Source organism: Mercenaria mercenaria, chromosome 2 (assembly GCF_021730395.1).
Source record: "Mercenaria mercenaria strain notata chromosome 2, MADL_Memer_1, whole genome shotgun sequence".
Lineage (NCBI taxonomy): Eukaryota > Metazoa > Mollusca > Bivalvia > Venerida > Veneridae > Mercenaria > Mercenaria mercenaria.
This window is the reverse complement of record NC_069362.1, coordinates 38,533,163-38,555,487: the sequence shown is the minus strand read 5'-3', so window position 1 is coordinate 38,555,487 and position 22,325 is coordinate 38,533,163. Positions and strand designations below refer to the sequence as shown.

General features: G+C 38.4%; 1 protein-coding gene across 1 annotated transcript in view; it reads right to left on the bottom strand.

The window, feature by feature from the left end:
• Positions 1 to 630: 630 nt before the first annotated feature.
• Positions 631 to 22,325, bottom strand: part of LOC123563761 (uncharacterized) — a 43,480-nt gene continuing 21,785 nt past the window's right edge. The window contains exons 2-7 of the mRNA XM_045356770.2: positions 19,578 to 19,761; positions 18,977 to 19,117; positions 15,865 to 15,974; positions 14,762 to 14,827; positions 13,454 to 13,604; positions 631 to 765 (exon numbers count right to left, since the gene is read on the bottom strand). Coding sequence (XP_045212705.2) covers positions 631 to 765; positions 13,454 to 13,604; positions 14,762 to 14,827; positions 15,865 to 15,974; positions 18,977 to 19,117; positions 19,578 to 19,736 — 762 coding nt within the window. The 5' untranslated portion in view covers positions 19,737 to 19,761. The remainder of the gene's footprint in view (positions 766 to 13,453; positions 13,605 to 14,761; positions 14,828 to 15,864; positions 15,975 to 18,976; positions 19,118 to 19,577; positions 19,762 to 22,325) is intronic.

Genomic DNA, 22,325 nt, shown 5'->3' with positions numbered 1-22,325 from the left:
AAAACTAACTAGTACTAAAAAAGTAGACAATTTTAAAGTAAGTTTATATCTTCAGAAAACCCTTAAATGAATATTTAGAAACTTTTCAAAAACATTAATAATGCTATTTGAATTTTATGTAAAATAGACATATTCTTGCCGTCACAAGCAGTACGATATCTAATACAAAAAAAAACAACTGGTCTATCATTTTCAACTTCTGATATTTTCGGAATCATGTTTCCGCAATAGACTGATACACGAACATTAAATTTCAACTTGTCATTCTATCAATTTACCGCGAAAAAGTAAAACCTTATCATAACATAATTGGTATAAATGCTGTGCAACCGACAACATGTCGACTAAATTGGCAAATTTTAAAGTCTTAACTTCTACAATTTGTTCTTGTCTGCGAGACGAAGCGAAATAAGAGTTTTTAATGTCAACTTGTTGCTAGAGGATAAGACTTCAGCCGGGCCGTTTATTTGGAAAGTATTTCCTTTACCCGCCATTTTACCGGAGATTTGATGTGACATTATATTCTAACAACAACCAAAATGACATATAATGACATATCTAGAACAAAAGATAAAATAGTCATATGATCTGTATTGTGACTGAATACAGTGTTCACGTTACTATTCTAAGTCAGTTTGCTGTAAATTGGATACGGTGAAGAAAGACATCTGATTTAGTGGGCAACTCGTTAATAGAGATCTGCCTTTTGGTGTCCAGAACACGCTTTGATCTGTACGTGTGGAACACTTCGTCATCAGCTAGTATCTGAAATACACACAGACACACAGACATACACATTTAACTATTAATGCTGTTTATTATGATAAACTTTAAAACAAGTGGTCACCTTATCTGCAATTTTTAAGAAAAGCCCCTTATTACGTTGTATGTATTATTAGGTAAAAATCCGTGTCAAATGTAGAAGGAATGAATATCTGCTTCAGTATTATCAATCTCGAAAACTATTTTTATTATTCTAACACGACCAGCAAATAACACAGGTGCCCGTCCAGTCTTGGTGCCCATATGGGTGCCGCCCCCTCCAAAAAAAAAAAAAATCAAAAACACTGTTTTAAGCCTAAAACGAAAAAAAAAAATTTTTTTTCCCTATATATACTCATAAGGAAAAGGTGCATGTGTTGCCGTAACGCTATGGAGGTTTACTAGGACATGCTGTGGAACAACCAAAATGTCCAGTTCAATACCAATGCAAGCTACCCTGCTGCAATTTACACATCATGCATTTATAAAATAGTAAACAATCCTATTCTACCTAGAAAACAGCCTTAACTAACTTACATTTAAATTCTAAGACGCAAACAACGGAATAGGTTTTCTACTTTCGTTTTGAAACAAAATGGCCGATCGTCACTGTTATTTTGCAAGTGTCTAGACAATTTGGCTTGTTTGAATTTAAATGTAAGTTATTGGGGGACGGGTGAGGAAACAAAATTTCGCATGTTGATTATAAATATTGATGGAAAATTAAAAATGAAAGAAACAAAAAAAAAAAAAAAAAAAAAAAACAAGATGAAGTGTGTGTGGGTGGGGGGGGGGGGGGGGGGCAGAGGATGCATGATCAGTGGTGGGCATGACTGGGTGGAGGAGCGAGCTGGGGGAATGGCACAACTTGCATGTTGATAAATATTCATGGAAGGTTTGAAAAATTCTAAATTAACGAATGAAAAATAATATTTGTTGTTTTTTTCGGGCGGGGCGGGGGCAGGGGGAGTGGGTGTAACAAAGGCAAGTGGGTGACCAGGTGTGGGTGCACAACTTCACATGTTAATAATAAATGTTCATGGAAAAGAATGAAAGAAATTTAATGAAATTCTGCCAAATGGTAAATTTGTTACGTACAAATATGTGGATTTTCAGACAATTAAAGGGCAATAACTCTGAAGTTACAAAAGAAATCCATACGAAATTGTGTGTGCACAACCACATTATAGTGCTCTAAATTCTGTTTAAGTTTCATAGTTCAAGGTCAAATATATCAAAAGTTATGATGCAGAAATTGCCATATCTATAGTACCCTATATAGTTAACACTAGAAACTTCTAAGGGCCATAACTCTGGTGTTACTTAGGCAATCTGACTGAAACTTGATGGGCCCCATAACCTTATAGTGGTGAACATGTATATGAAGTTTGTTTGAAAAAAATCTAAAATAAGGAATTTATTTTTTTTTTGGGGGGGGGGGGGGGGGGGGGGGGGGGGGGGGGGGGGAGGGGGGGGGGGGGGGGGGGGGGGGGGGGAGGGGAAAGGTGTGATCAAGGTAAGGGGGTGAACAGATGGGTACACAACTTCACATGTTTACAATTAATGTTCATGGAAAAGAATGAAAGAAATTTAATGAAATTCTACCAAATGGTAAGTTTCTTATGTACAAATATGTGGTTTTTATACAATTAAAGGGCAATAACTCTTAATTTACAGACTAAATCAGAACGCAAGTGTGTGTACACAACCACATTATGGTGATCTAAATTCTATTTAAGTTTCATAGTTCTAGGTCATATATATCAAAAGATATGATGCAGAAATTGCCATATTTATAGTACTCTATATAGTTAACACTAGAAACTTCTAAGGGCCATAACTCTGGTGTTACTTGGGCAATCTGACTGAAAGTTGGTAAGCCGCAAAAACTCATAGTGGTGAACATGTTTATGAAGTTTAATATAAATATTCCCAACCATTTCCTAGATATGGCTCCGGACGGACGGAAGGACGGACGGACGGACTACGCCAAAACTATATCCCTCCGACTTTCGTAGGGGGATCATAACCCGAGTTTTTCGTTCTTATGCGAAACAATATATCACTCAGGCCTACGGCCTTCGTGATATATTTTTACGCATAAGAACGAAAAACCCGGGTTATACGGCCTTCTTGATATATTCTTACGCATAAGAACGAAAAACTCGGGTTATTCTACGATAAACCACGTTTGGGAACTTGTTATTTTTTAGATAATAATGAGTTGTAATTTTAATGGTTTAACGTTGCTATTTGTTTAAGAATACTTTGTGTTGTACAAATGCATTCACGCCCCTTTAAAGATCATATAATGAAGTATAAGCAAGGGTTCCAACCCCCCCCCCCCCCCCCACGCTTTCATAGCTTTGAGTATTGTGTAATCACCATTTGAATATTATGACTGATTTTTAATTTTGTCTTATAGGTACATGTTGAGTTCTGTTCAACTCGGGGCTACAGAACGTGGACGGAAGCATGCAGGCTCAATCAATATTGCAGCCTCAAACAGAGCCTGCAATATTTTTATTTTTGTCTTGTGGAGCGACCTGTGGAGTTTCCACTTCTTCTATTTTTGGATTAAAAATGCTATTTTAAAAAAGGAACGTTTCATTTTATGAAAACAAGATGCAATAGATATATGTAATTGACTTTACTTTATTTCCTTTTTTTATTTTCTTCTTCTTTTAATGTCTCCACGACATTTTGGTGCCGTGACGAAAAACATTAACAATGGCAACTAAACTACGATCAATACAGAAGGGGCACAAGGGTGCAGTTATACGACTTTTCTCAAAATTCGAGATGATTCAGCAAGAAGCAGTTGATTTGGAAGAGTTGCAGACGATAGAAGATTCCCTGATACAGAAACAGCAGACGATCACCGAGATCCATGAGAAAATCATAGATATCATTCCAGAAGATGACGGGGAACAAATCAAGACGGAGATATTGGATCATAATGAGTACATCTATAATTTACAGACAAAGATACAGAAAGTAGCAAGTTTCAAAAAGGTAACACTTTCTAATTTGAATGTTAATTCTCAGGCTTTCCGTGTGTCTGTTTACGGCGAATCATCACAAACTAACCATGAGAATGTCATCCACAATAATTCTTCGCAAAGAGAACCTAACTTTAACCACACTCACAGCTCTGCATACCATAGACTACCAAAGCTAGATTTACCGCGGTTCGATGGCAACATTCTTGACTGGCAGTCATTCTGGGACTCATACGAGTCGGCTATTCACAGGAACCCTTCACTCAGTGGTGTACAGAAATTCAACTACCTGAAGTCGTCTCTGAGAGGAGAAGCTGGACAAACAATTGCAGGTTTTGCGTTAACTAATGCTAACTATGACAAGGCAGTGTCGTTATTACACGAAAGGTATGGACAGAAAGACAGAATCATACAGACCTTTATGAAAGCTTTGCTTGAGGTTCCCGCTCCCGTGAACACCGTTACCAGTCTGAGAAAGTTCTACGATACTACAGAAACATACAAACGGGGACTTGATTCATTTAACCAGTGTGAGAGCACATATGGATCTCTTCTCACTCCAATCATCCTTCTGAAATTACCACCGGAAGTCAGAACAAACATTACACGTGCGCACGGAACATTATCTTGGTGTTTGAATGAATTAATGAAGTGTCTCTACATGAAATTAATATTATGGACGCCGGAAGTGCATTGAATACCGGGCAAGAATTCATTCCTACAGCAACCTTCCTGACGAAATCGGACACGCGAAAGACAGAGAGAAGAAATATTCATAGACCAACCACACCAAGTGTGAAATCTAAAAGCGTTCAAGTACCAACCAGTGTATATTGTAAGGGAGAGCACTCAAGTACAAACTGTGTAAAAATTAAATATCGTGAACAGAGACTCAATATTGTGAAAGAAAAGCAGTTATGTTTTATCTGTCTACGTAATCACAAGGTTAGCGAGTGTAGATCTAAATTCAGTTGCAGGATATTTTCGCGCCGACACCATACTAGCTTATGTGAGGAAGAATCAAGAACAAAATCTACAGATGAACCCCCTAAAACACATGACGCGAAGGAAACCCAGTCATCCGTGCTTCACTCAGCCCATAATTTCGCACTAGGACCCGTTTTACTGAAGACCGCCATTTCCATGGTTACATCATCTTGCACCTCCACAACCGCGAACATCCTGTTTGATGAAGCTTCCCATAGTTCGTTTATCACTGAACGCCTAGCACAGAAACTGCAGCTACAGCCAACCGGCAGTGAAACGCTATGCTTGTCAGGGTTTGGAGACACAGAGAGACGCGTACGACACCTAGATACAGCCAACAGAATTTAACATCCCAATCAAAGTGCTGATAGTACCTGAAATTTCCGTGCCGCTGAAAACTTACCAGAAATACGTTGGTCATCTTCAGTACCTGAAAGGACTCAAACTTGCTCATCCCATGTCAGAAGAAGATAACTTCGAGATCGAGATATTAGTGGGCGTTGACCATTACTGGGATATAGTGCAAGATACTATCATTAGAGGAGACGGGCCTACATCTATACAATCGAGAATCAGCTATCTTTTGTCCGGGCCTTTGAGTACCGAAAATCAGATACAGCCATCCCCATTTCCCGTGTCTATGTTGAACGTTATGACTACGCACGTGCAGGAAGAAGTCAAGAGAGATTTTGGGAAGCAGAATCATTAGGAGTAGAACAGAAGTCGGTACACCAAGGCTACGAAGAATATACCAAACAGTATCAGAACACAGGCATTTCGTATGAGAATGGAAAGTACATTGCAAAATTACCCTGGAAAGAAAATCATCCATTTCTGCCCAGTAATGAGCTGATAAGCCGACGAAGAACTGTTAGTGTAGTAAACCGCTTTAGAAAAGAACCAGAACTACTTCAGAAGTATGGAGAGATTTTGAGTGAACAGGAGAAGAGAGGCTTCATAGAAAAGATTACAGATGTTAAATCAAGCGAGAATACCAAAGTTCATTATATTCTCCACCATCCCGTAAAGAAAGACTCGGCGACCACACCAATACGTATTGTATACGACTGCAGCTGCAAGTCAACACGAGATTCCCCCACCTAAAATGAGTGATTGATGAATACCCCACCCATCCTTAACGATCTAACAGCTATAATACTACGCTTCCGATACCACGAATTTGCTGTGTCCACAGATATCGAGAAGGCGTTTTTGAACATCGGTCTACATCCAGACGACCGTGACGTCACTACGTTCTTTCGGTTATCAGATCCGAACAACCCAGACAGTCCACTACAGATATATCGCTTCAAGTCAGTGCTCTTTGGAGCTACGTGCTCACCGTTTACATTAAACGCTACCATAACAAAACACCTTGCCTTACACAGATGCGACGATACAGAACGTATTCAACAAGGATTATACGTCGATAACATACTTACCAGCGTACCAGACGAGTCTACACTGCTAGATTTCTACACCAACAGCAGACAACTGTTCCAGAAAGCATCCTTTAATTTGAGATCATGGAGCTCAATCAACCCAGCTCTGCGTGAGAAAATCAAATCCGATGGAGTGAGCGATAAGGATAGAAATACAAAGGTACTGGGCATGCGTTGGGATTCTTCAACAGACGAACTGTCATTTCCACAAAGACTGAAGGCAGCGTCGAATATCTCTCTTCTGACGAAACGTGTGATCCTTCAAGAATCATCTTCCATTTATGATCCACTTGGATTACTTAGCCCGATCACCGTGACAGTCAAGATGTTGATACAGTCGCTATGGAAACGTAAATTTGAGTAGGACGAACCGTTGCCAGATGACATCATTACAGAATGGTGTAAGATCAAAGAAGATACCGCAAAAGCTACCGAAACCAAGTTTAGCATACAATACTTCCAAGGCACAACACCCAGGAAAGTAACTCTTCACGTCTTCTGCGATGCCAGCACCAAAGCTTATGCCTCGTGCGCATATCTTGTTTCCGGTTGTCACAGCACTCTCGTTATGGCGAAGAATAAAATAACTCCCATTAAACAACTTACAGTGCCGAAACTTGAACTGTGTGCAGCACTTATAGGCGCTAAACTTAGTCAACACATTACATCCACCATACATTGTGAGAAAGTATACTTATGGAGCGACAGCCAGATCGTATTGAAGTGGATTTCTACATCAAAACCACAGCCACAATTCATAGCCAGACGTGTAACAGAAATACATGAGTTGACAGACGGCTTCATGTGGCACTATTGCCCAACAGATTCAAACCCAGCAGACCTTCTGTCGAGAGGACTTACCTATGAGAAATTTCACGACAACAGATTATGGATGCATGGTCCTAGCTGGCTGAACGACGAGACAACATTTCCCGGATATGAATTAATGCTGAGTACACACACCGACAGTGAATACGAAGATACCAATTATTCCGCATGTATGACTACATCGCGAGAAATTACACCCGATCCCGGCATTTTAGATGTTATACGCATTAATAGATACGTGTTACAGCATATGTTCTAAGATTTGTGAACAACTGCAGAAATATTGAGAAGATCTACGGACCTCTAGAGTCGCACGAGATCAACGCAGCAGCCAAGCAGCTGATAAAGTACGTACAGTGCCGTCATTTTCCGGATGTGATACAGTACATCTACCAGAATAGAAACGTCCAGATGAAAAGACCCAACCTAGTGAGACAGCTTGATTTGTTTCTTGATGACGACAAATTAATACGTTGTGGCGGCAGATTATCTAAAGCACCATTATTACACAGCACGGGATTTCCCTACCTTTTTCCTTTCAAAGATAACCTTACAAAGCTTATTATTTTGGACGCACACGTTACACATATGCATTCCGCTACTGAGAGCACAGTCACGTATCTTCGCCAGAAATTTTGGATTCCGAGCATTCGCCAGCGTGTTCAGAAAATAGTCCGCTCGTGCGTTACGTGCCGTAAGGTCACAGGAAGAGCATATCAAGTACCTGACCCCCACCGTTACCTAGCAACAGATTGAAGGTTGTGCCACAATTCACAGTAACCGGCATAGACTTTACCGGAGCTTTAACAGTAAAAGCGCCGAGCGGAGAACTACAGAAAGCATACATTTGCCTTTTCACATGTGCCAATACACGAGCTGTCCATCTAGAAATAGTAGCAAACATGACTGTGGACTCATTTATTTTGGCTCTACGACGTTTCTTCAGCAGAAAAACAATACCCAAGGTCATTATGTAGGCATTGTAACTAAAAATACAAACTTCAAGTAGGAGCTATCTATATTAGATGTATGTGTAGTTTACTGCATCAAAATACAAGGACTGAAAAAATTATTAAATAGCATTTCCTGAAAAAGAGTTATTTGAGCTGAAAAAATGATCCCGGGTAAAATATTTGGAAAAAATGGAAACAACTCCGCAACGACTTTATGACAGGCTTAGGTAGCTATTGACCTAGAACCTCGTGCAAACTATGCACTTTTTACATTTAAGCATGGAAAAAGCATGCATACTTGCCAAATGGATTAGCAATCTGAATACAAAACTGTGTAAAGATCAAATAATTGATTGCCCTGGGGAAAGTGGGACATTTTTTGTGGTGAAATTTGTCAACAAACAGACGATTTTTTTTTAAAAGTCAAAACCCACAGAATTTCACAAGGTGAAATATGTTAAAAAGGCTACTGCTGGAAAGAGAACAATCTCAACTACCCATACATATGCGTCAAAATATGGGAAAAATATCTAGAAATATGAAAAAATTGAAGAAATCAATTTCAAGACTGTTAGATGCATAAATGTGTTATCGTGCATGGCATTTAACATAGATAAGTTACTTTATAAACGGATTGTTTCCCTTGTTTAAAGAAGGCTTAGGGTAAGTCTCTACATTATGTCGGACAACGCCCTGACGTACATCGTCACCGCAAAAATTCTGAAGGAAGAGGTCCTTGGAACAAGATGGTCATTTATTCCCCAACACGCGCCATGGTACGGAGGCTGTAGGGAGAGGCCTATTGGCATAACAAAGACATGTATCAGAAAAGTACTCGGGAAGTCGTTGGTTAGCATAGAAGTTCTTCAAACAATTACTTCAGAAGTCGAATGTATCGTAAATGACCGCCCACTCACACACACATCTACAGACCCCTGAATGAGGAACCACTTACCCCTTCCCATCAACTGTTTCGAAGAAGAGTTACCTCCCCTGTTTATCCAGACGACACGGAGACCGCAGCAGACGACCTATCCCATGATTCTACAGACAAACTTAAAGTTTGTTGTTTTAGTGTTGAGGCATGTGGATAATGAACTGAATGTGCACGAGGACTTTATTGGGTTGTACATGGTGGCATCAATAGACGCAAAGACACTGACCAGCGTAATTGAGGACACACTCATACGTATGAATCTTGGAATAAACAATTGCCGTGGCCAATGCTACGATGGTGCGATCAACATGTCTGGCTCGAAAAATGGAGTTGCTACAAATCTCATTCAGAAGGAACCGCGTGCCATATATACACACTGCTACGGACATGCTTTAAATCTTGCCGTTGGTGACACTGTTATGCGATCAAAAGTTATGAGGGATGCCTTAGACACCGTTCATGAAATGTCAACAGGTGGACTGACCGTTGCTATGCCCAACACGGTGGACTGTACGGGCCACTAGCCTAAACAGTGTTCTTGAGAACTATAATCTGTTGCAGACATTGTGGGACAGCAGTTACGATGATGTGAAGGATTCGGAAACACGTACGCGCATCTTGGGTGTGCAGACACAAATGAGTAACTTTGATTTTCTTTTTGGTGTCAGCATGGGATACAAGGTACTGCGCCACACAGACAATCTTAGTAAAACACTACAACACAAGGATATGTCCGCGGCAGAGGGCCAGAAACTCGCGAGGATCGCTACTGAAAAGCTTGAGCGCATGAGAGAAGAGGATAGCCATGATAAATTCTGGGACCAAGTGAATGATCAGCTCAACACACGTGATGTCAATGAACCGACTATGCCGCGCAGACGAAAAATGCCAAAACGATTTGAGACTGGAAGCGCATCCAATGAATATCCTGCCACAGTGAAGGACTTGTACCGTCAAAAGTATTATGAGGCGCTCCACCTAATTATAAACTGTGTTCAGAGCAGGTTCGATCAACTCGGGTACAAGACATACAGACATCTTGAAGACATGCTGATTAAATGCGTGACTGGTGATCTGTCTTTTGTCGATGACATGAACTACGTCGTAGAATTCTACAAGGATGACATCGATCAGACATCTCTACTCACTCAGCTGAAAACGCTTCAAGTGTATGCAGAGAGTGCAATCAGCGACAGAAAGTGCGTTTCCTTACAAAGTGTTGTTGAGCTTATTCAAACCATGAACCCGGTCTCAAGGAATATGTTCTCTGAAATTGTGACTGTGTTAAAACTTGTGCTAGTGATGCCAGCGACGAATGCGACTAGTGAAAGTACCTTCTCGGCTCTACTTAGAGTTAAGACTTATTTGCGTACCAGTATGACACAGAAAAGGTTAAACCATCTCATGACACTCTATGTGCATAGGGAGATGACGGACAAAATTGACATGATGGAAGTAGCAAATGAATTTGTGTGTGGAAATGAAACACGCAAAAGTACATTTGGAAAGTTTGTTTAACTTGGTATCAGCTAGCTATTGGTGCAAATGATGTTCTACATATATGTTTTACATTGTGTGCGATAAATTATGTAATGAAATTAAAATGTATAAACATACGAATATATAATTAGTGCGTATTTCAGATAGAAAACAGTGAATTGCGCATTACCTTTATAATGCCATTTAACGACTAAAATGTCATAAGGATTGGAATACCCCTTTAAGTCAGGGTCTTGTGCTCAATCCCCTACATTACCGTGGTTCTACCCTGGTAAGACATTGTTCATGTCTAACATCGAAACGTCATTACAGTGTTTGAACACGGTAAACTGTAATTAGGGCTGAAAACTCGAAATAAACTAGTATGTTTAACAGCTACTGCATGAGCAGTTCAAGAAGTCGCCAGATTGCACCATTTACTCTAGCTATATGCATAATTTTCCCGGGGGTACCCCGACCCCTCCCCCACCCCCCGCCTTTGCCGCCCCAGTACGAAAATCGTTCCTACGCCCCTGACTTTATAGATTTAAGTCTGCAACACTTGAACACTTCTGGTCGAGATGGAAGCACGAATACCACACATCTCTGCGAGAGTTTCACAGAACATCCGGTAACCATGGAGATGCTGTTACGACTGGTGACGTCGTGCATATACACGACACCAGCTTACTAAGAAATCGCTGGTCCCTTGGCGTGATTGAAGACGTTATCGTTGGAAACGATGGACATATTCGAGCAGCCCGTGTTAGATCAAGACGAGGTGTAACTACCCGACCCATATCAAAACTGTATCCACTCGAGCTGACGTAACCAGATGTGCGTGATTCCTTATAGAACAGTTACCTTGCCCAGTGATTATTACACAGAACTTACTTAGTGATTGTAATAATGAATTTCTAAGAGATCAGACAAACTGTAATACGCGTAATGTGATAAGAGATCGTGTTTTAAGTTATAGTGACCGTAACACTTGTTCAACAATATGTGATTATGCAGAAGTTTAACTGACTTTCTAGTCACCATTATCCGCAGTTCTAAGTGATATAACATATTCTGGAATAAGGAACCAGTCTTTAAAAAAGGTCTCAAATCAAAACCCAGCAACTATCGACCAATTTCTCTGACCTGTATTGCGTCCAAACTTCTTGAGCACATCGTGATTTCAAATCTTATGTCCTTCTTTGATAAACACAATATTATCAGCCAGTTCCAACATGGTTTTAGGTCGGGTCATAGTTGCGAAGCTCAGCTTATTAATTTTACCTAGGAACTTTATAGCAATTTAGAACAAGGCCAACAAACTGACGTCATCGTAATGGATTTTTCTAAGGCATTTGACAAACTCGACCATTTGAGGCTAATTTACAAGTTACAATCCCTATGTGTTAGTCCCCAAATAAATAATTGGGTCAAATCCTTCCTCTCTAATCGTACTCAGAAGGTCGCAGTTGAAGGTCACCTGTCCAGTGAACTTCCGGTCCTGTCTGGAGTTCCACAGGGGTCTGTCCTTGGGCCTTGCCTTTTCCTTGTATATATTAACGACCTGCCAGACTCACTCAAATGTAAAACCTGAATGTTTGTAGATGACGCCATCGTATACCTCACAGTCAAATCAAATAATGATAGCATAGCCCTTCAAGAAGATCTCCATAAATTAGAAACATGGGAAAGAGTCTGGCAAATGGAATTTAACCCTGACAAATGTGAAGTCCTTAGAGTAAGTAGGGAGAGAAATCCCATTATTTATCCTTACATGTTACACAATACAGAGTTAAAGTCCACCTCATCAGCTTAATACCTAGGAATAACTATCTCCAATGATTTGAACTGGTCACAACATATAGAAAACATAACTTCTAAGGCAACCTCTTCCCTTCGGTTTATCCAGAGAAATGTCAAGACAGATAACATAAAGGTTAAAGAAGCTGCATACACCACCTATGTCCGCCCCCAGCTAGAATACTGTTCAACTGTGTGGCATCCCTGGCAGAAATCTCTCACCCATAAACTTGAACGAGTCCAAAGTTCAGCAGCTAGGTATGTTATGAATGACTACAACTATACAAGCAGTGTAACTGAAATGTTGAAATCCCTAGAATGGAACACTCTCCAGTATCGTAGGTTAAACTGTTCATTACTTTTGTTTTACAAAGTAAGGACCCAGACCGTTGCAATTGACCAAGGTTACTTGACCCCTATTAGAATCTGAACTACTTGATCCCTTATTCCAGCACTCAATACTTTGCTAACTCTTATTTCCCTAGAACCATCCGTCTCTGGAACTCCCTCCCCACATCAGTCAAAGCTAGCCCCAGCCTCAGTATCTTTACAGAGAGGCTGGCGGCGGTCACTATGTAATTCTTCCATTCTGTCCTATTTTAACTGTAGCATACTGTCCTTTTATCTTTTACTTTTAATACTGTAATATACTAAATTTCTTTAACAACTGTTTCTCTGACAGCGCCGACCAGTCATAATCGGAAATCGATTGCTTATTGTACTGATGTAAATGTAGATGTAGATGTAGCAAAGACTGTTATTTCTCAGAGAAAGTGATTTACTATGTTTTATATTTTTGTTTGTAATCGTTCACTTAAGTCAAGTGGTACTTTAATTGCCTTGTAAATATTCTAAATAGCATGTTTACGTTTCATTTTCCTATTAAACAAAGAAGGCTGAAAACAGTGAATTATTATACAACAATTCGCTGTTCTGGCGTCACAATCATTACGCCATAGCGTCAAACGGCATAGCGGCGCGCTGGAAAAGAAACCGATTGAAAACGGGCAAATATTTAATGAATGCCGTCAAGGATGTACTTTAAAGTCGTTGGTAACGTGTTAGAATCGAAATAATATATCTCATTTAGTGATTTGCTCTTGAAAATCATTGTTTGTCGTTCAGATGCGTATTATTACATGTATATCATTCCTTCGCATCTGAACTCCAAACAATGATTTATTCAGCGACAGATCACTAAATGAGATATATTATTTCTTAAACAGTTTTGTCTTTTTTTAATGTCTCCACGACAACACTTACCGTAACTGAGTCAGTGTGGGCAAGAAAAGAAATTTTACACATTCCTTTTGCAAGTTTTGATACAGGCCAGATATAGATCTGTCCAAGCGGATCTGCACACAGGTCTCTTTTGGTGTTGTTTTCGGAAAGGTAGGCTGATCTACCTTCAAGTCTGAAAGAAAATAAAAAACTTTTGATCCATCTTTTCTGTATCGAGATTTTCCCCTTTTGTCTTTTTAATTTCATGACCATTCATATGTTGCATCTTAATTCATATGACTCTAAAGCTGGTATTAATAAAACATGTTTGGACTAGTTTTGTACTAATTTTGATTGTAAATTTCAGTCAGTTTTGATATAAAAAATACTTAAAACGGCATTTTTTTCTATTTTACTTCTTGTATTGTTACAAAACTTTCAGGACATTATATATAATAGTAAATTTTGCAAAATTTTCAAAACACATTGCATGTTACCCTTGGAAAATATATCGTAAGATGTCTTCAATCTTTTTATAAAGCTCCAAACCTTTAAGACCTCACGAATAATGAATTAAATATATTGTTATATTTCAAGTGATGTCAAAACATCTTAACAAATAACTTATATTCTTTAACAACCTGTACATACGTTTCGTTTCTGACGATGCTTAATTAATTTTCATACTGCTACATACTATTTATACAACCAAAGAATGCGTTACTTTAATTTATGCCCTATGTTTCATGCCAAGAATAGAGTGTTTTAGTCTTTATATTGGAGGACAATATGTAGACTGGCTATTGCCAAATATGTTTCCTCATTATGTACTTCTTTAACAAATGCTTAATTGTCTAACTGTTTTTAAAATGTTACCAACTTTAAAGGGACGTTACACAAAAGATTTGTTAAAACAATAAATCATGCATTTCAACTTACAATAAATAAAAGTTTTAAAAAGTCTTAAATTGAATCGATTAAAGTAGGACGTCCACTTTCAAGGTTTCTGTCTCATTTTCCTAGTTTTGTAAATTAAAGGTACTATTTCTATTATCTGATATTACCTGGCGAGTATTGTAGGAAATTAAAGGTACTATTTCTATTATCTGATATTACCTGGCGAGTATTGGAGGAAATGTACTATTTCTATTATCTGATATTATCTGACGAGCATTGGAGGAAATTAAAGGTACTATTATCTGATATTACCTGACGAGTATTGGGGGAAATTAAAGGTACTATTTCTATTACCTGATATTACACGCTAATTTGCGTACTAAATTTGTGATTCAATATTTATTGTTGTCATATGTTGTTCAACTTATTGCTCAAAGCTACATTTTTACTTACTTGAACGTCAGTGTGGTACTTTTGTCTGTGAAGTCCCCAATAGTCTCTGTCAGAATAAATACTACCCTGTAATTTTAAACAAAACATGCAATTACATCTTCAGACATTCTACTTTTCGTAATAGTATCACAAGGCGATTGTCAGCAAAGAAAACAATTATAGCAACTTTACTTTTTACGTTTTGTTAAGAGAATGTATTAATCGTTTACATAACTTGAGAAGACGGAGAGCTAAAGTTGAAGTTTAATAGTTCGTTACGAAGAATGATATCAAAACGTGTTTATAAATCGTTTTTTTTTTCAAAATGTTTATACCATAAGGAATAATTTTATATCATTTATGAAATACAGAAAATACTGTTATATTGCTTTTGTTTACACTGTCTTGTGATATTATTGGAACATGGTGGAGTTACAGAGGTCTGGCGCCAGTAAAGTAGTTAATATTCCCAAGTGGTGTTTTAAGGGACATCCGTGGCTGTATGGTACATGTCGCTGACTTCAAACCACATTCCAACACCGATGCGGGCTCGAGCCTCGCTTGAAGCGTGGAATTAATATGTTAGGAAGCCATGCATCTGGCCTTCAGAGAATGATGATTCTACCAAGGTGCCCGCTCGTAATGACATAATGCGCGGCGAGGCACCTGGGATCTTCATTCACCACCAAAAGCTGGAAGCTTGCTATATAACCTACACTTTTGACGGTGTTACGTTAAATCAAACCGATATAAACAGTGTATTTTTGCCATTGACCGTCCAAACGCGGTTCACTTCTGTGTCCTTCATGTGTGTTTGTGTCTGCTTGTTACTTCTATGTTATGGTTGTATTTGTTTGTGTTAATATGTGCATGTGCTCAGTGTGTAAGTGTATGCAGTTACACATGCACATATTTCCGCTGCATTCTTTGAGTATGGATTTTCCTGTTGGACTTTTGTCGATATCAGAAGTTGTCAAGTAGAAGTACGGATAAAACTTTTTATTATTAAATCAAACCGATGTAAGATATATACATATAAGACACACAGTTTCTTACAAGTCTAAAAAAGTCAATATCTATTAATATGTAACGCGATTAGGGAATTAGTCAAACCTAAAACTTACCCTCCGCCGAACGCATCATGACCTGGCAACGAGATAAGCACATCCAATTTTGCTCCAGGACTAAATACACCAGGAATCGTCCATGTTACTGGTTCACATTCAACCTTGAGCTGAATAAATATTGATTTCCGATTACTTATCATTCATATTCGTTCAAGTGGTTATCTAATACTGTAATAATCTCACTGTCTAAACAGTCAAATTTTCAAATATAATCCACAGCGTATGAGAATACAGAACCATTAAAACAATTCAAAATAAAGTTTCAAAAATATTCTTTTTGATTTTCTATTTCATTTTAGGAAACATTCAAAATCACTTAATGAGAATAATTGTGATACATATGAGAAGAGATATGGCTTTTATACCCGGAAGTCTGTTCTGGGAATTTCTTGGTCAATTAAAATCAGATTTTCAGTTCAGCACACCGCTTTAGGATAATAATTACTTGTACCAAATTTACCTAACCTTGACCTTGAAGCTAGGACGGCAGATGTGATGCAACACACCACATGGAGCTGTCGTATATATATGTGCCAAGTTTACTTAACCTTGACCCGAAAGACAGGACGACATGTGATGCATACACCACATGATGCTGTCGTATATATCAGTATCAAGTTTACCTAACCTTGGCCCTAAAGATAGGACGACATGTTATGCAACGAAACACATGATGATGTCGAATATATCAGTACCAAGTTTACCTAACCTTGACCCGAAAGATAGGACGACATGTAATGCAACACACCACATCATGATGTTGTATATATCAGTACCAAGTTTACCTAATCTTGACCGACCCTAAAGACAGGACGACATGTGATGCAACACACCACATCATGATGTCGTAGATATCAGTACCAAGTTTACCTAACCTTGACCCTGAAGATAGGACGACATGTGATGCATACACCACCTGGTGCTGGCGTATATAACAGTGCCAAGTTTATCTAACCTTGACTCTGAAAATAGGAGGACATGTTATGCATACAATGTATGATGCTGTCGTATATAACAGTATCAAGTTTACCTAACCTTGACTCTGAAGATAGGACGGCAAGTGATGCAACAAACCACATCATGATGTCGTATATATCAGTATCAAGTTTACCTAACCTTGACCCTGAAGATAGGACGCAGGTGATGCAACACACGACATCAGGGTGTCGTAAATATCAGTATCAAGTTAACCTAACCTTGACCCTGAAGATAGGACGACATGTGATGCAACACACCACATTATGATGTCGTATATATCAGTATCAAGTTTACCTAACCTTGACCCTGAAGATAGGACGACATGTGATGCAACACACCAGATCATGATGTCGTATATATCAGTATCAAGTTAACCTAACCTTGACCTTAAAGATAGGATGACATGTGATACAACACACCACATGGTGCTGTCGTAAATATAAGTGACAAGTTTACCTAATCTTGACCCTGAAGATAGGACGACATGGGATGCAACACAACACATGATGCTGTCGTATAGATCAGTACCAAGTTACCCTAAGCTTGACCCTAAAGGTAGGACGACATGTGATGCAACACACCACATGGTGCTGCTGTATATATCAGTACCAAGTTTACCTAACCTTGACCCTGTAGATAGGACGACATGTGATGCAACACACCACATGATGCTGTCGTATATATCAGTATCTATTTACCTAACCTTGACCATAGATAGGACGACATGTGATGCAACAAACCACATGATGATGTCGAATATATCAGTACCAAGTTTACCTTACCTTGACTCTGAAGATAGGACGACATGTGATGCAACACACCACATCAAGATGTCGTATATATCAGTATCAAGTTAACCTAACCTTGACCCTGAAGATAGGACGACATGTGATGCAACACACCACATCATGATGTCGTATATATCAGTATCAAGTTAACCTAACCTTGACCCTAAAGATAGGATGACATGTGATGCAACAAACCACATGGTGCTGTCGTATATATCAGTACCAAGTTTACTTAACCTTGACCCGAAAGATAGGACGACATGTGATGCAACACACCACATCATGATGTTGTATATATCAGTACCAAGTTTTACCTAATCTTTACCGACCCTAAAGACAGGACGACATGTGATACAACACACCACATCATGATGTCGTAGATATCACAACCAAGTTTACCTAACCTTGACCCTGAAGATAGGACGACATGTGATGCATACACCACCTGGTGCTGGCGTATATAACATAGCCAAGTTTACCTAACCTTGACTCTGAAGATAGGACGACATGTTATGCATACACTATATGGTGCTGTCGTATATATCAGTATCAAGTTTACCTAACCTTGAACCTGAAGATAGGACGACATGTGATGCAACACACAACATCATGATGTCGTATATAACAGTATCAAGTTAACCTAACCTTGACCCTGAAGATAGAACGACATGTGATACAACACACCACATCATGATGTCGTATAGATCAGTATCAAGTTAACCTAACCTTGACCCTGAAGATAGGACGACATGTGATGCAACACACCACATGATGCTGTCGAATATATCAGTATCTATTTACCTAACCTTGACCCTAAAGATAGGACGACATGTGATGCAACACACCACATGATGCTGTCGTATATATCAGTATCAAGTTTACCTAACCTTGACCCTGTAGATAGGACGGCATGTGATGCAACACACCACATGATGCTGTCGTATATATCAGTACCAAGTTTACTTAACCTTGACCCTGTAGATAGGACGACATGTGATGCAACACACCACATGATGCTGTGCCAAGTTTAGGTCAGTACAGTCCAGGTGGAGTAAGTACACTGATAGAAGGACTTCCTCATGTTAATGACTTCTGTTAACGAGGTTGGGTCTTAATTGTAGAAATGTGTTGTATGAATACTTGAACATTCTTTAATTACGCTACTCAGTTTTGTTAGAATAGGCGAAATGGTTGTACAGGCAAAACTGTTTTTGAGCATACCTTTTCGGGTATTTTTAAATGTATACATTTCTTTTTTTCTATTTATAGACCGGGCAACAATATTTATAAATCGGCCCAAGTATATTAAGTTGCTATAGACAAAACGTTGATTGAAACAGTACCGCTGGTTGAAAGTTTTCCTGGACGAACGTCTTCTTCAAATATGCATATCCACTCTTCATTGTTTGATTCAAACCCCAGGAATATGATAAGCCATGGCATTCACTTGTCAGCTGAGACACACGTCCACCAACATACTCATTCTATGACAAGTTATAAACGGAAATGAAAAAGTTTCAAAATTGTAGACGTATTAGTCTTACAAATTATAAACTAATAATATGGCGCACAGCAACGGTGCATTTCGATTTATTAGCCAATATCAAATATTCTCGTAGCAGGAATTGTTGTCATTTAATGTTACGTTCATGATCAAAAGAACCTGAATGCCTAAGCTTACGCTATGTAATATATGTAACTACCCCATTAAGAAGTTCATTCAAAACAATGATCATCCTAACAATTACGATGGTCGATTTCTAGATTTATAGAATACATCCAATAACACCAAACAGATTCATAACTAAAATGTCGTACAAATATTTCAGATTTGAGCCAGGCGTGTTTATCAATTTAGTACATATTTTATTTACCAATTTACAATGATAATAAAGAAACTTTTAGAAAATGATAACAAAGGCTCAGTAACTTAAATTCTGTTACCTTCTTCATAATGGCATCAGCGCACTTTCTTAAACCCGGATGGTTTTGTTTCTGTAACACTTGAAAATGCCCATATTTTGTGTCAAGGCCAGACTCTGCAGTTGTCAATTGGCTTGAAAAGAGTATTGTTACAAACACTCCACTCAGTGTTATACACATGATTGAGATCAGGGAATGCTTCTCACTGAAATAAATAGGAGGATAAGAATTATAATTGAGCCGTGCCATGGGAAAACCAACATAGTGGCTTTGCGACCAGCATGGATCCAGACCAGCCTGCGCATCCGCGCAGTCTGGTCAGGATCCATGCTGTTTTCTAACGGTTTCTCTAATTGCAGTAGGCTTTAAAAGCGAACAGCATGGCTCCTGACTAGACTGCGCGGATGCGCAGGCTGGTCTGGATCCATGCTGGTCGCAAACCCACTATGTTGGTTTTCTCATGGCACGGCTCATATATGGAATTCTACGGCTTTGATTAAAAAAAAAAGCAATTTGAATTACATAGCTGAAGATTATTAAATTCCACTGATGAAATTTGAAAAAGATCCATCTATTTTCTTCTGTTCGATATTTTTTTTTAAAAAGAACAAAGCTTTTGTTAGTACATTACAAAATATGTGTAAATAGTTTTGGCTTGGAGCTACGGCTTCAAGCCATAATACTGTTTTCGGTTACCTTGCATCCCCGAATGTAGTACAATAAGAAAAGCCTGGAAACAAAATCAAGACAAGGACTCCACCAATTGATATACACTACCTGCTTAGTCAAAGGATGGTTCGCTTTTAACCAAGTTCTGTGAAATATAAAGTCTAAAACAGCACAGTGGGTTTCTTAAATATAGAACGCTGTTTGGTTCCAAGTATAACTGTGCGTCATATTAGTTAAACAAAACAACAATAGCTTCCTGTTTACCATCCGCTTTTTACTGTTCCCAAACTTATTTAGAGTTAGTTTCGGATACTGTACGCTGACTTGTGTTACCAAGACCAGACGACAGTAACGAAGACAATAAGATGTGCATCTTTATTAAAGGTAGAGAAGATTTATATTATAATGAAAGGGAAGCTTTCGATACGGCAAAGCAACAAGATCTACTTATGACTGTTTCCTGATACTAATTAGATATGTTAAGTTTTTGATTAAATTAGTTTTTTCTCTGTGTCTGTCAAATATTGGCTCCTACCATTTAGCCTAAAAAAGAACTTTGATATAATAAAACAATAATTGACTCTTCAGCCATTGAATCTGATGTGATATTCCCTAGAAAACGACAAAAATTGACCGAGGCGATGAAGAACGACACTGTAATTTTGCTGTGCAAATTTCTGTGCTTATGTTGTGGCCGATTGCATGGGTGTTTAAAGTGGTAGCGTTAATTAACAAACAAAAAATCTTTATACAGCTTAAGCAAATAGGTTACAAAAAATTGTATCTTCGGAATACCGTGTACATGTACTACATATTCAAGCACCGACATTAACCTTTACTCTGCTGAATTTCTATAATGAACTTGTCCATCTTTCAATTTGGACAGTATCAATAACTGTTAAAAGGGGTGCTTACCAAAAAGATACTGACTGAATAGCGACCAGTGCAGATCATGATCAGACTGCCCGGATGTGCAGGCTGATCATGATCTACGCTGGTCGCAAAGGCAGAATCCATCGTGTCCAGCATGATAAGGGCTAACTGACGAGAAACAAGTGCATTTTTTGGTATCTGTTTCCTAGCCAAGCCATTTCTTTTTAGAAGATTTTTATTATATATTTTTGATTATTAGCGTCTGAAGAGGTATGTACTGCTAATATCATAACTGCAATGTGTTCTGTTGTTTCTTAAATTGTTGACAATTTAAGTGAAATGGTAACTATTTTCTTGAAACATTTTGATAACAATATTGTATCGATTCTGTTAAAACTCTGGAAGACTTCGAAAATAACATGGATATTCAATTTCCAGTATTTCTACTCAGACATGCATGGTTTTAAACCATGCATAATTTATTGTTAACTGCGATACTGACTGCAACAATGTCGACGACATACCTTGCGCTATTTTCCTGATAGAAATACAAAACGGGACAGGTCGAAAGTTCTTATATAGTTTTTTATAAGATGGCTAATTTCAAAATAACTATTCTTGTGCTCGAAACTAAGTAATTTTATTTCACTGAACAGCAAACTGTATAAGATAAAACATTAGCAATTTCAAATTCATACATGTATCTTGTTTGGAAATTCTAAACAAACCATGAACACATTTATTATCAAACATCACGATAGTGTGTAATGGCGACGGCAAGATTTTTCCAAGCATCAGCTTAATTGTAATATAGATTTATGTGTTTATTTTAATGGTTCAGGTAAGTTCGAAGTTTGAAGCATACTGTTCGTATAAAAATCACGTTTTTTATTACCAGACGCGTAACTGGAGCCAGAGTACGCATGAGGTCATCAAATGGTGCATTTTGTCAAAAATAGTACACGGAGATCTTGTTCTTTCCAGAATAAATTCTACATATAAATATATATGTTACACGATCCATGCGTATATGAAATATACATGTAGCAGATATTTTATAGGTCATGTGTCATTTTTGTAACGGGCATCTTATTTCTCGTAGCATTCACATCTTAAACTGTTAAAACAATCTGTTTTTTCCCGTAGCCTTCACATCTTAAACTGTTAAAACAATCTGTTTTTCCTTTTTTCAAAAACTGACAACAAAGACGTAGTACGACTTTTTTA